This window comes from Euprymna scolopes, chromosome 18 (genome assembly GCF_053919585.1).
Source record: "Euprymna scolopes isolate OS-2025 chromosome 18, ASM5391958v1, whole genome shotgun sequence".
Lineage (NCBI taxonomy): Eukaryota > Metazoa > Mollusca > Cephalopoda > Sepiida > Sepiolidae > Euprymna > Euprymna scolopes.
In genome coordinates this window covers 72,112,801-72,127,551 of record NC_136499.1, presented here as the reverse complement: position 1 = coordinate 72,127,551, position 14,751 = coordinate 72,112,801, and the positions used below count along the sequence as shown (strand labels likewise).

At 30.8% G+C, this 14,751-nt stretch overlaps 1 protein-coding gene across 1 annotated transcript in view; it reads left to right on the top strand.

Annotated features, from left to right (window-relative positions):
- The window catches only part of LOC145297659 (transmembrane protein 94-like), a 222,808-nt gene that overhangs the window by 162,339 nt on the left and 45,718 nt on the right, over positions 1–14,751 (top strand). The window contains exons 11-17 of the mRNA XM_080143827.1: positions 1,316–1,368; positions 1,955–2,020; positions 6,000–6,121; positions 7,146–7,239; positions 8,411–8,519; positions 9,462–9,564; positions 12,178–12,342. Of these exons, the coding sequence (XP_079999953.1) occupies positions 1,316–1,368; positions 1,955–2,020; positions 6,000–6,121; positions 7,146–7,239; positions 8,411–8,519; positions 9,462–9,564; positions 12,178–12,342 (712 nt within the window). The remainder of the gene's footprint in view (positions 1–1,315; positions 1,369–1,954; positions 2,021–5,999; positions 6,122–7,145; positions 7,240–8,410; positions 8,520–9,461; positions 9,565–12,177; positions 12,343–14,751) is intronic.

The window sequence follows — 14,751 nt, the reverse complement described above, 5'->3', positions numbered from 1 at the left end:
CAAAAGCAGTCAACAACTAAATTCAAATAAATCAGCTATAAACTCTTTTTTTTTTTTTTTTTCTGTTGTTGTTTTTATTTTATTTTTATACCACTCTAGAATCGATTGCACGAACATAGATGAAGATAATCATGAATTTTTAAAGTCTCAAATGTTCTTTGGAAAACAACAAAATTTAATGCAAATATTCTGGAATTAGAGAAAGTATATTTTTTTAAAAAAGTGATAATTTCCCATCCAAAATGGAGTATCTTTGATTTAAATTTTTTTTTTATTTTACTCCTATTCATCCCAAATAAGGTAGATTGAGGCATGAGGTGGTACTGTAAATTAGGAACCATGCCTACAAGGACCAGCAAGATGTCTGTTTATATTACACTTAGATTTTTACATTTTAGTACTGTTGGGGAATCAGGATACAAGGAGGGAATTCTAAAGTCTAAATAAAACATGAAAAAATAAAAATTAATTTTATCTTCCAATTATCTTAAAAAATATGAAAGTAGCAAATAACCGGGCGTTTAAAAACTGGAAGTAATTACAAAAAAATAAAATTGTTAATTTTATGATGAATTAAAAACGTCCTTCTTCATTAAATAAGTCAAGCAAAAGAAAATTAATAAAAATGAACATAACTAATTAAATTTATTTTTGACTGAACTCTAAAGTCTGAGTGAATTATCAATTTAATCTTAAGTATTAGATATTAGCAGGTTTGCATGCATGTTGAATTGCAGACACCACTATAGCTTAGAATTAACGCATCAGGAAAAGATCAAATATGTTGAACATAGATAAAACTTTCGCAACATAAATTGTCTCATTCCACTGATTCCATTCATGAGTTAAATAATATAACTATTGTTTTTCTCATAATTTATTTACAAAAGGAAAAAGGTTGTTTAGAAAAAAATAGTTCCCAGTCACCATAGAAACTCTATCATTTATATTAGTTTTGATGTACCATTGCCTAGCCAAGTTTTTCTCAGCTTACCTTTTCCTTGCTTACCTTTAACTGAGATGTGTGTACATCTGTTTATCAAACCAAAGCTTTTTTTCAACATGTTCATACCATCACGCTGTACTTAAATCTTATGAGGATGAGTACACCTTCTACAGAGATATTTTTTAACAGGGATTAATTTTGAGAACTATCTCTGAGAGTTGTGCTGAAAATTTTTTTCTTTTTAATCATTCATTATAATACTCCACCAATAACATAAACTCATTTCACATATGATTTTGATGATTTTCTTTTTATTGTTTCAAATTCCTCTAATATTTTGTTAAGTTTCTTTGTTTTCTTTTCCCTTAGTTCCCAGGAGTGGCTGTCATGTTGAGGTTTTGGATTTGACTCATGATACAAAAGTAAGTTTTTTTGTTTTTAAAATTTTATTTAATATTTTACTCATTACAAAGTAGCATAGGTTTCCATCCATTTTAATTGTTTGGAGCTCTGGCTTTAATTTGCAATTTTTTCTTTGTGTATATATTTTTTTTACAGATTTTGTTAAAATTCAATTCAATTTTATTCTCACAATTTTGTAATTTATTAAAATAATTTAATTTTTAAATAACCTTTCAATTGTTTTTATCAACATTTTTTCGTTTCCAAAATTAGGGAAGTTTTGAAAAATCAGTCCATGAATCATCAAAATTGTCAAAATAGCTGTTTTTTTTTTTTGGACTTCCATAATATATTAGACATGAATATATTAAAATACCTGTGATACTCTAAAAGTAAAATTTAAAAATGATAAATTTGTTTTAAAAAATAAAATTTTAAAAAAAGTAAATATTAAAAGTAAAATTTAAAGAATAAAAGCTTATTATACAGCAAATATTGGACTGAGGCATTTCTTTGTATTATCTTTTAATCTTTCTTTTCCCTTAATTTTTTTCTTTGTTCTTTTTCCAAATATGTATTACAAGAAATATTAACGTTATTTCACAGAATTCATTTGGCCTCCTATTTGATGATCCCTCTTGGAAAATGCATCTTTCATCATTAAAGCCTTTAGTAAGTATAAATATACAATTTCTTATGCAAGGATTGTTTTTGTTTGTAGATTTTTATATACAGGGAAGTCTTATATATATAATTATACCATCTCCATTTCACTTAAAAATTGATGATTTAAAAAAAAAAAAAAAAATTGTAGTTTATATATATTTCCCTTTCTTTTATATATAACTAGCAGGACATATTTCCTGGGGTAATATAGGAAAATGATAAATAAAAAAGAAATATTAAGTATTCTTTTTGAATGAATGGACATATTCATTTTTTTTAAGTGGTTAGTAGGGACCGCCATTGTTCACCAAAGATGTCATAATTTTGTGTGCACTTCATGAAGCTGTTTATTTATGGTTAGATGAAAAGTGTAAAATATGAATAATGGAAGTAACGTTTAATAATTGGAAAAACACAGGAAACATTTACTCAAAATTTTATAGTGAAAACTAAACAATTTCTAAGAATATAATTTAAATCATTTTAATCTTTTAAAAATTATTTTCTAGAGTGTTTTTTTTTTTAAATTTTCATTGCAATTTAACAGGTTGTAATATATATTAATGATATTTTTTTGTTTCAAAGCATAATATTGAATTTGCATTTTTGTATATACAAATTCATGGTAAACATGTAACCTCAGCATATATAATTTTCAAATTTTGAAGATTGCATAAAATGAAATATGGATGTTATTAGGTACAAAAAATATTTCCCTCTCATATTTTTTGAAAACTGCATTTTACATATAAATTAATCCAAAATTTAGTAAATATAGAAAATTTTGTGAAAATATGACCATTAGTTGATTTTTGGGAGATTTCTAAAACACATGTATGTCTGCACAATGAGTGTAAACATGATTTTAGGGCACTTGTACAGTTTAATCAAGACATTAAGAAATTAAAATATCAAAAAAGGTTATATTGTACGTATCCGTTTTGGACTGAAGACTTCCAAAAAAAATTTCACTTAATTTGATCAAGTAGTTCTTTTTTACAGCGAAAAACACGTTTTTATGATGGCGCATTAAAGATAGACATCTTTGAATTTTTTGAACATGCCACGAGGAGATAACTCAATGTAAAGCGCCAACACTCCCTCCCCATCTTTAATACTAGCTTTTCTTCCTAAACATTAAACCTTTTGCTCTGTATCATAACAAATTGTTTTTTCGCTGTAAAAAAAAAAAAAATGAGTGAAATTTTTTTTCTGAGAACTTCATTCCATAACGGATACGTACAATTTAAACTTTTTTCCGTATTTTCATTTTTTTAATGTCTTTATTAAACTGTACAAATACCGATTTTAGTCTCACATTTTTTTTTTTAATTAAGTTTATTTTACCATTCTTCTGTTGAATGATACAAAGGTTATGATGATAATATTAACCTTTATTAAATTACATCATGTTGCATATAGGAGTAAATTCTATGGCGCACTTTGGAGATATCTTGTGGTCAGGAATTTAGAAAAAGTCTCTTGCCAGCCCCATGTAATAAATTTATTTTATTATTTTAATTAAAATTGTTTTACTCATACTACATGTATCTACACATAGTTTAAAATTATAAAAGAAAAAGTCTATTTCTACACCAGAATGTCTTTCAACTGTAACTGTTAACTAACCGTCAATTAAGTTTAGGGTTAGTGTGAAAAAAGTCGATCTGATTAGTTTCCAAGTGTGTAGCAGCATCTACCTCCTTATTCTGTAAAAATTGTTTAATACTCCAAAAAGAATATAGAGTAAAAATCCATAAGATAGAAAGTGTTACAACCATCTATTTTAAAGAATAAAAATAAAGTTTTCATTTGGTTCAAAGCAATATTAAATATTTGAAAAGATTTGTGTTTAAATATGAGAGGTGTTCAAGTGTCTTTTTAATTGGATTTATTATCTTTTTAGTAAATACCTGAAGATTTTGGACAAAGAAAGAAAGGTGAACATGGTGAATATGTACCATTTTGAAATAATAATGTTATCATTTAAAAACTCATTCTTAACATGTGGAGAGTGGATGTTTAACTATTCTGTAAATTCATTTAACAATATAAGCAATAGATATCGTCAAATTTTCATGTGACTTGAAAATCGTAAAAAAATTTTTTAAAAAGTTTGTATTCTGCAGGGTACATGAAAAATTAAATATGAATTGAAATTTGTTGGTTTATAATTAAATTTAATCTATGAATAAAAGTAAGTGATGATTTGGGTTACAGAGGAGGAGTGAATTGCATCAAGGTGAAGCCCTTTGCTACTCTCTGTGGAATTACATATTTGAGAGAGTACACCCACTAGGATAAAAAATAAAAATTATTGAACAGGGACAAAATATATGTATTTAGGGCTAGAAATACGCTTTAGTAGTAACTAAATGGTGAGAGTAAAAGTTGTGCTAGGTGTTTACTTATCCTATAATGTCAAAAGTGCCAAGGGAAAAATTGTTTTAATTTTATTAATATAGAGATTTTAGTTTATTTTTCTAGTTAAATTGAACTCATTTTATCTTACAAACTCAGGAAAGTACTTTTTTAATCTGAATTTAATTTTTAGAGAGGTGATCAGACAGTGCCATTGAAGATAGGTTTATTTGACTAAAAAAAACAAATTGGAAGAAAAAGGATAATTTTTCTCGGTGAAATGGAGACTGGTGTCATATTTGGTTTAATATTCGTTTTACATTTGTAGGATGGCTTTTAGAAGTTGACTTCCAAACTATCTCTAGTCAGTTCTTTATTAGTCCTTATTTTCTCTTAAGCTGTAACAGAACACGTATGAGCATGTGGGGAAAATATCAGCAGGAGCTGTAGAATAGCTGGCTTGCAAAGATATTAGCAGCAGCAGTCGAAAAAGCACATATGCAAATTAGGAAGTGCGTGCAGGTTTGCATCAGAAGAAAAAATATTTCATGTGGTCAGGGGGAGAAGCAAAGTTCGTGCTGGAGAAGATGGACATGTAAGGTCAAAGGCGAGAAATGGCTGGCTAATGCCAGTGTGAGGTCGAAGAAGAAAAGCATATGCTGGGCAAGATGGACGTGTGACTGTGATGGCAACGAGAGACTTTTAAGCTGGTTTCGAAACAGGATTTTATTAATCTCATGGCAGACGAAATGAACAGTTAATGAAAAAACAAGAAATAGGCATTGTTTGGCAAGGAACAGTTAAAACAAAACAAAAAAAGCAAAGTCAGATTTATTTATTTTTGTTTGTTTGTTCCTTTTCAACAGTACCAGACAGAGTGAAGGTCCGATAGAGATTTGAACTCTGACGAACACAGTTCGAGTGTAACAGCTACGTTACAAAGCTCATCCCTATCACTTCCTCCCATGTTTTCTTTGGTTTACCCATTGCTAACTAATCCTGCTAGCACTACTGTTTTACATCTGGCCCAAGGACTCTATGATATTTTTTTCAACATTACCATACTAACAGTCTTCTTGCAAACCCATGGCGTAATGGATAACATTAAATAAATTAATTTCTAAGTGACACTTTTCTGAGAGTTGAAAGTTCAATCTTCAGTACAGGCAATACTAAGAATATAATTATGAGTTAAAACTTCTACTTGGTCATAGCTGATGGATAAATACATAAAAGGTTCCATTTGAAATTCTGTGCAAATTTCAGAGTTTGACAAGAGACACTTGAAAAAAATAAGTGGTTACAATTTAGTGAACCGTGAGTATAACAAGATGGGAACAGTTAATCCAAATACAAATTCTCTTGTTTTGTACACATCTCCTTTTATTGTCAAGATTTAAGCGTAAAAATATTTCCAAAGTAAAAGTACATGTGCAGCTTTTGGTGCATTTCAACAAATGATTGGACCACCTTGCTCTAACTTGGCACCAATCATAAAAAATGTTACTGCTGATATTCAGGGTTTTTTTATTTTTAAACAAATACATTTATTTGTTTTCTTTTTTCCATATATGTGTATCACCTGAGTATAAGTTTATTTTATTTTCTCTATTCCTTTCCATAGGGTTTAAACATTTTGGCTAACACGTGTAATACAAGCACTGCTAATTGGTATTCCCAGTTTACTGATCATGTGGCATCTGCTGCTCTGGAGGATGAGGGCACTGTTGCAGTCTTGAATAGAAGGTTTTTTTTTTTTTTTCTATTATTCTCTTGTGCACACACACGCACACACACACACATGTACATGATGTATATTTTTGAAATGAGATTCAATGTCATCTAATTATAGACTTTAGTATTTTATTTCAAGTGTTACCTGAAAAATAAGAAATAAAAATTTATCCGCCTATTTCGATATTTTATAAAATTAAGATACGCAATGGTTGGAATTGTATACAGAAAAATGTAATTTTTCATTTATTGGAACAAAAAATCAAATAGAACTTAAGCAAAATCATAAAAAGTAAATGAAGAATGTGACTTGCAAGTAAATTTGAATGAATTTAAATTTCACCCCCCCCCCAATTGTGTCGATTGATTGGATGATGAGAAATTTTATTTCTGTTATGACCTTGAAGGGTCAATAACAATAAAGACATCATCATAGTATTTTTATAAGATTGTGCATTTACAAAAGTACAGAATAAATAATAGTTTTATTTATTTATTTTTTTTTTTTTAAAGAATTATTGAAAACACTTTTTGCGCTCTTATTTTTGGAAAGAATGATTGAAAACAATTTAAATCTTAAAACTATTGGGAATATTATGTATTGGATGTGTTTTTTATGATGTTTGAAATTCTGTTATTTTTTATTTTAATAATTTTTTATACTTTCATACACATATATTTATATAAATTAGAATTTAAAAAAAATTTATTATTGCATAAACATTTTTTATAAAATTTCACATAAAATAAAACTTTAATTTTGTTATTAAAAATGCAAATAAAGATTGTTATTTTTATCTGTATAATTTTATTAATTTTTTATTGTATATTTTTTAATAACGTCTTTGTTTTATTCCAATAACTTGATTCACAATAGAAATACCTAAGAACAATAAAAGTGAAGGAACTGATTTGCCTTGGTGGCTATAAGTATGCAAATAATGTTGAACAAACTTTTCTTTGCCTATTTTTTTATTTTCCTTTTTTCTAAAAATTTTTTCAATTTTTTTCTAACTTAAATTTTTTTATTTTACAGGTGCCTGTGTGAGCTTGCTAGGCAAATTGGCTTCTCCAACAATGCCCTGGATATATTTTCTAAGAAGCAGATTATTGGTGTCTATAGACAAGTAGTAAGTACTACGTTTATTTTAATGCATCCAGTTAGTGTGCTGTTAAGAATTGAAGTGAATGTTTTGATGAAATTTATCCAAGTTTTATCCAACCAATCGTCATTCAATCTTCATGCAGAAGAGGTCCTATATATGACCTAAAACTATATCCGATGGTGAGGCCCCACCTTGCGGGCCTTGGAGAGTGTGGAGCCACCCTTTAATTGCCATTGCTCCCAGCTCCACTCTGACCCGGAGTGGTAGTACCTGTTAGGGTCCCAACTATGGGTTAAATAGAATCCGACTTAAAAAAAAATATACTCCATTAAAAATCGTTCCTCAAAATAACTAGATTCGGCATTAAATAACCTGAAAAAGGTTGATATGCCGTAAAACACCCAACCAATCATGCAGAAGAAATTCAAATTTTCAATACTTAACAAAATAATTCTGTTATTCCAAACATTCAATCCAAACAATGATTCATACCAATATGGCGCCCACTATGAATAGTCCCTAGATTGAAGACGTCATCATGTCGGGTTTGGGCATGATTGGTCCAGTGGTGTGGGCTGTAAGAGAGTTAGCCTCTCTCTCTCTCTCTCTCTCTCTCTCTCTCTCTCTCTCTCTCTCTCTCTCTCTCTCTCTCTCTCTCACACACACACACGAATAGTATATATATATATATATATATATATATATTAAGAAGGCAATTTTTAGAACTGTTAGGTGAAATATCTCAGAATTTGATTTGTGTGTGTATATATATATATATATATATACACACGCACACATTTTGTAGGTTGAATAGATGGTTAAAATAGAGATCTCCAAAGTTCTATAACAAATAAGTGTTACGTCACAGTGTCCAATATTACCATTGATAAATTTGTATATTTCTTTGTAATCTGCATAAAATGGTAAGGTGCACATTTTGAATTTAGAAAAGTATTTTAAATCAATATAATATTTAGAAAGTAATTGAATCTTGTAAGCCGAGATTTCTCCCAAAATTTTATGCTCTGTATTATGTTTTGTTTGAACAGAAAGCAATGAGATTTTGGCTTGTAAAGACTTTGGTTTGAACTGACTTACAAAAGAAAAGTATTCCCTCACCAACCTACTCGCCTTTTGAATTAAAGTATTAAAATCATTAAGTTGGCATTTTATCTTTCTTAAAATTTAATTTCAGCTTGAAGAGAGGGCCGCTAAAGAACGGCTACAAAGAGCCCGCTCAAATGTACGACACAGAATACCAATGCCAAATTTGGTGTCTATTGTTGTAAAAGAAAAAAATTCTGGTAAGTCATCTTTTTTTTTTTTCTATGGTGAAAATAAAAAGAATGTATATTTCTTCAGGTTTTAGATTATAATTATTTACTTTCACACCAGTTATGATCAGTGACTACTCCCCACCTACTCTGCAGTCTGAGTGACAACAAATCTTCTCAGATTTTCAACGTCTATCAATATAGCACCATTGGTTTTCTCTGCAATTTGAATGGCACTAAGTTTTTCCAAAGTATCTTTTATTATTTACATTTTATGTTAACGTTTGACTTTAAGAAAAGATAACGTATGATTCCAAAATTACAAATCTAACATATAAAGTTATCTTGTTGGATTTTTAAAGTTAAACCAAAATAGCATTTAAGCTGGCAAATTAAACTTTGATTCTGACTAGCAAATTTTCATACTTAGCTTTTGATTAATTTAAAAAATTTACTCCAACACTGTTAATATAAAACATTTTTAAAAATCATCTAGAAATAAAAATTAGCAAGGGAGATATTTCATTTAAAATTGAAAAATATAATGAACATTTCATATTTATTTAAAGACTTTCTCAAGCTGACTGATTTGAAGAAATAACCTAGAAGTAAAATATTTTTGAATATGTGTTGTTTGTGACATGAAAATAATTTTTTTTCAGATCATAGTCGTTAAAATCTTTTAAACTGTAAAAATATGTGATTATGCTGTAAGTTGATTACACAAGTTTATACAATATGCCAATAATGGAGAATACAATTAGAGCTTATGTGTGTCTATATATGGCTAATACATGATGGTGATTATAGTGATGATTATCTAATTGTTATATTTCATAACTTTTATTATTCAATTTAAAACAAAAAGTGTTTTGAGAATTTTGATTATCCTAATGATCAAAAAGATAACTGATAATAGATATTATATAATTAATGACTATTCCCAACAGTTTTTCATTCATTTTCTTGCAGGAATGTTCCAGCTTTTGTGTCAAGGTACTGCAGATTTGATCCTGGATTGCTGCAGTGACTATTGGAATGGAGAAGATTTGTGTGCTCTTACAGACTCTGATAGGTAAGAAACTGGCAACTTGTTACTTGTTGTCTTTCAGACAAATTTATAAACTTCAATATTTCGATTATTTCTACTGATTTAAAATTTAGTTTTTTTATTTCAAATTCTGAAATTAAATGAAATTAAAAGGTGCAAGTTCAGAACTTCCTGATGAAAAAACAAAAATAAACAAAAATTTTTATGGTGTACATACTAATGATAAAAATATTGTATACCAAAAATCATGTAAACTGACCGAGTAGTTTTATTTAAAAAAAAAAAAAAATAATAATAATAATAATCAGATATTATTCAGATATGGTTGAACGATCAACGATCTGTCAATACCATTTTGCAAGAAAAGGGAGATAATTCCAAATAATCCAAACTTTTGCAAGATTTTAGAAAACCATTCTTAACTGGAACAATTCAAATTCATTTAAAAATGACTTATCAAAATAAAACTACTTAATGAATTTTTGATTTTTGGTATATGATATTTTTTTTGTCATGGGTATGTACATCATGAATATTTTTTCTTCGTTATGGACTTAGCACCAGTTAAAAAAAAAATGATTTTTTTTTTAATTTATGAGGTGAAGTCCTCTAACCTGACAATTTCTGAGCTGTAAATGGGAGGATTTGCTTTCAGTATTTTAATTAATCCTTCTGACAAATTAACTTGTATTGTTGATACAAAATTAAAAAAAGATTAAAAATTTTAGTGTGGGCGATTTTTTTTTTTTTTTTTTTTTTTTTTTATTCCCTTCTAGGATCTGTCTGTATTATAGTGAAGATTATGTAGTGCTTATATTTCATAGTTTTATTGTTTCAATTTTTTTTTTTTTTTTCCTGAGACTTAAAATAAATCTATCCAACCAAAGGAAGTGATGTATGAAAGTGAATTCTGGCCAGTCAGAGTTGCGGACATGTTGCATGGCGAGAAATAATGAGAATGATACGATGGGCGTAAATCTTCTACATACAAACAATAAAACATTAGGTTGAGAAGAATGTTCTTGTGGAATTTTGATTTCAAATGATGTATTTTCAAACAAGTTTTTGTTATAATACGAGTACCTTTACTTTATATATCATTTTAAGGAGTATTTTTCACAATCGTTTAAATTACAATCATTTTTAAATTACAATTATGTCTTTTCAGAACGTTGAATACAAGATGGGGAAAAAAGCAAATTTGCACAATTTTCTTATTTCAATTCAAGCTAGGTCAAAAAGTTGTGGAAACAGCTCATGATATCAACGGAGTGTCTGACTCAGGAATCACTACAGCACAATAGTAGTTTAAGAAATTGTGTGGTGGCGGCGAGAGTTTTTAAGATGATGAGGATAGTGGTCGGCCATTGAATATTGATAACGATCAATTAAGAGCCCTAGTCGAAGCTAATTCATACGCAACTGTTTGAGAACTTGCTTCTGAATTAGATGTAACGTATATGACGATTTCCAATCACTTGAAAGAGATTGGAAAGACAAAAAAACTTGATAAGTAGGTGCCTCACAAATTGAACAACAACCAAAAGAAGCGCCGTTATGAAGTGTCGTCTTCCCTTCTCTTATGAAACAAGAACGACCCGTTTCTTAACTGTGTTGTGACTTGTGATGAAAAGTGGGTTCTTTACAACAATCGGCGATGCTCAGCTCGGTGGTTAGACGCTGACAAAGTTCCATGACACTTTCCGAAGCCAGAGTTGAACCAAAAGAAGGTCATGCTGACTGTTTGGTAGTCTGCAACTGGTTGCATCCATTACATTTTTTTGAATGCAGACGAAACCATTACGGTGGACAAGTATTGTCAACAAATGGATGAAATGCATCAGAAACTTCGACAACAACACCCAGCATTTGCCAACAGAAAAGGCCTAAATCTCTATTCCACGACAATGCCTAACTGTATGTTGCTAAACCGATTCTACAGTAGTTGAACAAATTGGCTACGAAACTCTGCCTCATCCGCAATACTCTCCAGGTCTCTCACCTACTGACTACCACTTTTTCAAACATCTCAACAACTTTCTGCTTGAGAAATGCTTCAAAAACCTAAGCGATATCAAAAACGCCTTCAGTGAATTCATTGCCACCAGAACACAGGATTTTTACGTTACTGGCATAAACACTTGTTTTGCGTTGGCAAAAGTGTGTTGATTCTGATGGTGCTTATTTCAATCAATAAATTTTTTTTTTTAGCAGAGATATGTTTATCTGAATTTAAAAGTTAAAAACAGCAAGAACTTTCTTGTCAACCTGATAGCATATACGAAATAAACAATATAAACATAAACATACCTAAGTTTAAAAGATAATTGTAATATGTAATGAGTACTAATAGGTCACAAGTGGTCTAGTTTGAAATAGTATTCTAAACTTCCAGATGTGTTGCAAATCTAAGAAACATTGAGGTTGATTTTTGTTTTTTCTTGGAGAAGAAAGCTAACATTTGTGAAAGATATGTTCTTGTTGAATATGTATTTGTTAACTTACGACAAATGATTTGTATCTTTGATTACGTGAAGAAAAGACTAGTTCTCTTATGTTTATATACTTTTATTTCTATTGCACGTATCACATGCACAATCATCTTCGCTCAAGTCGTAATTATTTTTTTTCTTTCAGAAAAAAGGTTTTAGATTTTTACCACAGGACCAGCATAGCCTCCTACTGTACAGCATTTTCCTATCGTCCCCTCACTACTCAAATCAACTCACCATTAAAAGATATGTACATTGAGCTACCAGCTGATTCATCTGCTATGTGCCAAATTCAGAATGTTGCAACAAGGTAAATTCTCTGATATTTTATTCTCTCTTTTTCTCATATATATATATATATATATATATATATATATATATATATATATATATAATATAAAGCTGTGTGTGTCTGGTCACGAATAGGCTCCTATATGGTTGACCATTTTAAAAAACTGATTACATATAATGATAGAAGATGTATCGAGACATAGGAATGGGTATGTTTTATCTGGCAGAACGGTGGTTCATTAAAATTGTGGGGTCTGTGTTTGTGCCTGGTCCACAAAGTATGGAAATAAAAAATTTAAAAAAAAAAACGTTTACAAGTGTTTTTGATATAGATGTACATCATAATACTTTGCTGGTGCTACCAGATCAGGCTGTCTTTTGGCTTCCTGAGACGAAATGCACCTACATTGATGTTTTTTGTTTTCTGATCTTTTTTGTAAAACTTAATTTTGTTCTGCAAAACCAAAAACAAAAACAACAGCCCCCCTCCCTCCCCTTTTTTATCTCCCCCCCCCTCCCAGACCCTGTTGGTGGAGTATCAGAATACACCGACTGCCCCCCTGCAGAGAGTAAAAGTCCCTCAATGGGGCCACCTGTTGGCCGTAGGTGGCGACCCGTAATGCCTTAGAACGGGATCCTGGTGGCTGAGCAACTCCCGACCTTGGAACCAAATGGCCGTGATTTAGCAACACTCCACTTTGGCCCTTACTTCGGCTAGACGGGCGGTCGGGCAGGATCGACCCGACCAACCGGCTAGTCATGACAGTCCCTAATAATAGTAAACCCCCATAAAGAGAAACACAAACACATTATACTCTTAAAAAAAAACACACACACACACACACATACTATCATTAGAAGGCAATGGCAAGGGCCAATCAGATGGTGAAAAGTGATGCTATTGACAACTAACCCTTTCTACACCTTGCTGGGTCCAAGGAAATGGAAAAAATCGTCATAAGCAGCTATACTCACTGTTTGAGTATATCATCATTGTATCCCTGAGATGCTTGGGCGAATGGGTTTCCCCCCAACCATCTCTCAATTTAGGGCTCCAAGGAGGGTGGGGAGCAAGGATGATGAAAAAACAAAAAATTTTCTATGGCTTCCAAAAAAATTAAAAGGCCCCATCCAGAAAGCGATGAAGATGAAAACACAAACTTTCCGGAGTATATAATCTTGGAATCGCAAGATAACACACAAATAACAAAAATGTCCCCATTCAAAATCGAAAGAATTATCAACAAAAATCTGAACACAAAACAAATTAAAAAATTAAAAAACGGAACTTTACTTATACAAGTATCTACTAAAAGTAGTGCCGAAGAAATTTTAACATGGACAAAGTTCCATGATATAAACATCAAAGCCTACCCTCACAAAACCCTCAACACCTCAAAGGGAGTCATCAGATGTCCAGAAGTAAACACCTGCTCTCTAGATGAAATAAAAACAAACCTAAAAAATCAAAAAGTTATAGATACAAAAAGAATTACAATAAAAAGAAACGAACAAACAATTAACACCAACACATACATATTAACTTTTAATACTCCTACTCCACCAACTGAACTCAAGATTGGATATATTAACATTAAAGTAGAAACATATATCCCCAGACCACTTCGCTGCCTAAACTGCCAAAAATTTGGCCACTTCAAAGAATACTGCACCAGGAAAGCAGTATGTCCAAAGTGTAGCAGTAACGAACACCAGGAAACAGAATGCCAAGGAAATATAAAATGCCCAAACTGTGGAGAGAACCATCCAGCATACTCATCGCTCTGCCAAAACTGGATCAAAGAAAAAAAAAAAAATGAACTCAAATATACCAAAAACATAAGTTTTCCTGAAGCCAGGAAAATTATTGAAACAGCCACCACAACAGAACCAACTAGATCATACGCAGGTGCAACCAAAAATCAATTAAAAACAATAGAAAACACTGAACTAAAGGAAATCTCTACCCTCATAAAATCACTTTGTGAACTAGTTGAGACATTGAGGGCCACCTTAGGGCAACTGCCGTCAACTCCAGCTGTACTTGGAAATAACTACCAAACAGTTGAGAGTAAAATCCCACCAGATCCCAAAAATTAAACACAATCCTCTAACAAAAAAACCCACACAAACAGAAAACATCCCAAAATCAAAAGAACACTCGCCTAGTACCCTCCGCAAAGGAACCAGAAAAGAAAACCAAGCAGTAGACATTCAAAATAGATTCCAAATTCTAGAAAAAATGGAAACCGAAAACACCCTGGAAAAAAAAAAGAAATCAAACACAAGTAATCAAGAGGAAAAAATGAGCAAGAACCCAAAACAGCAACATCCCAAGCAAGACCCAGATCAATGTCCAGATCCAAACAAAAAAAAGAAAAACCCCTCGAAAGCCATGAAGTCATGGAGATTGAGGAATCCAACAACC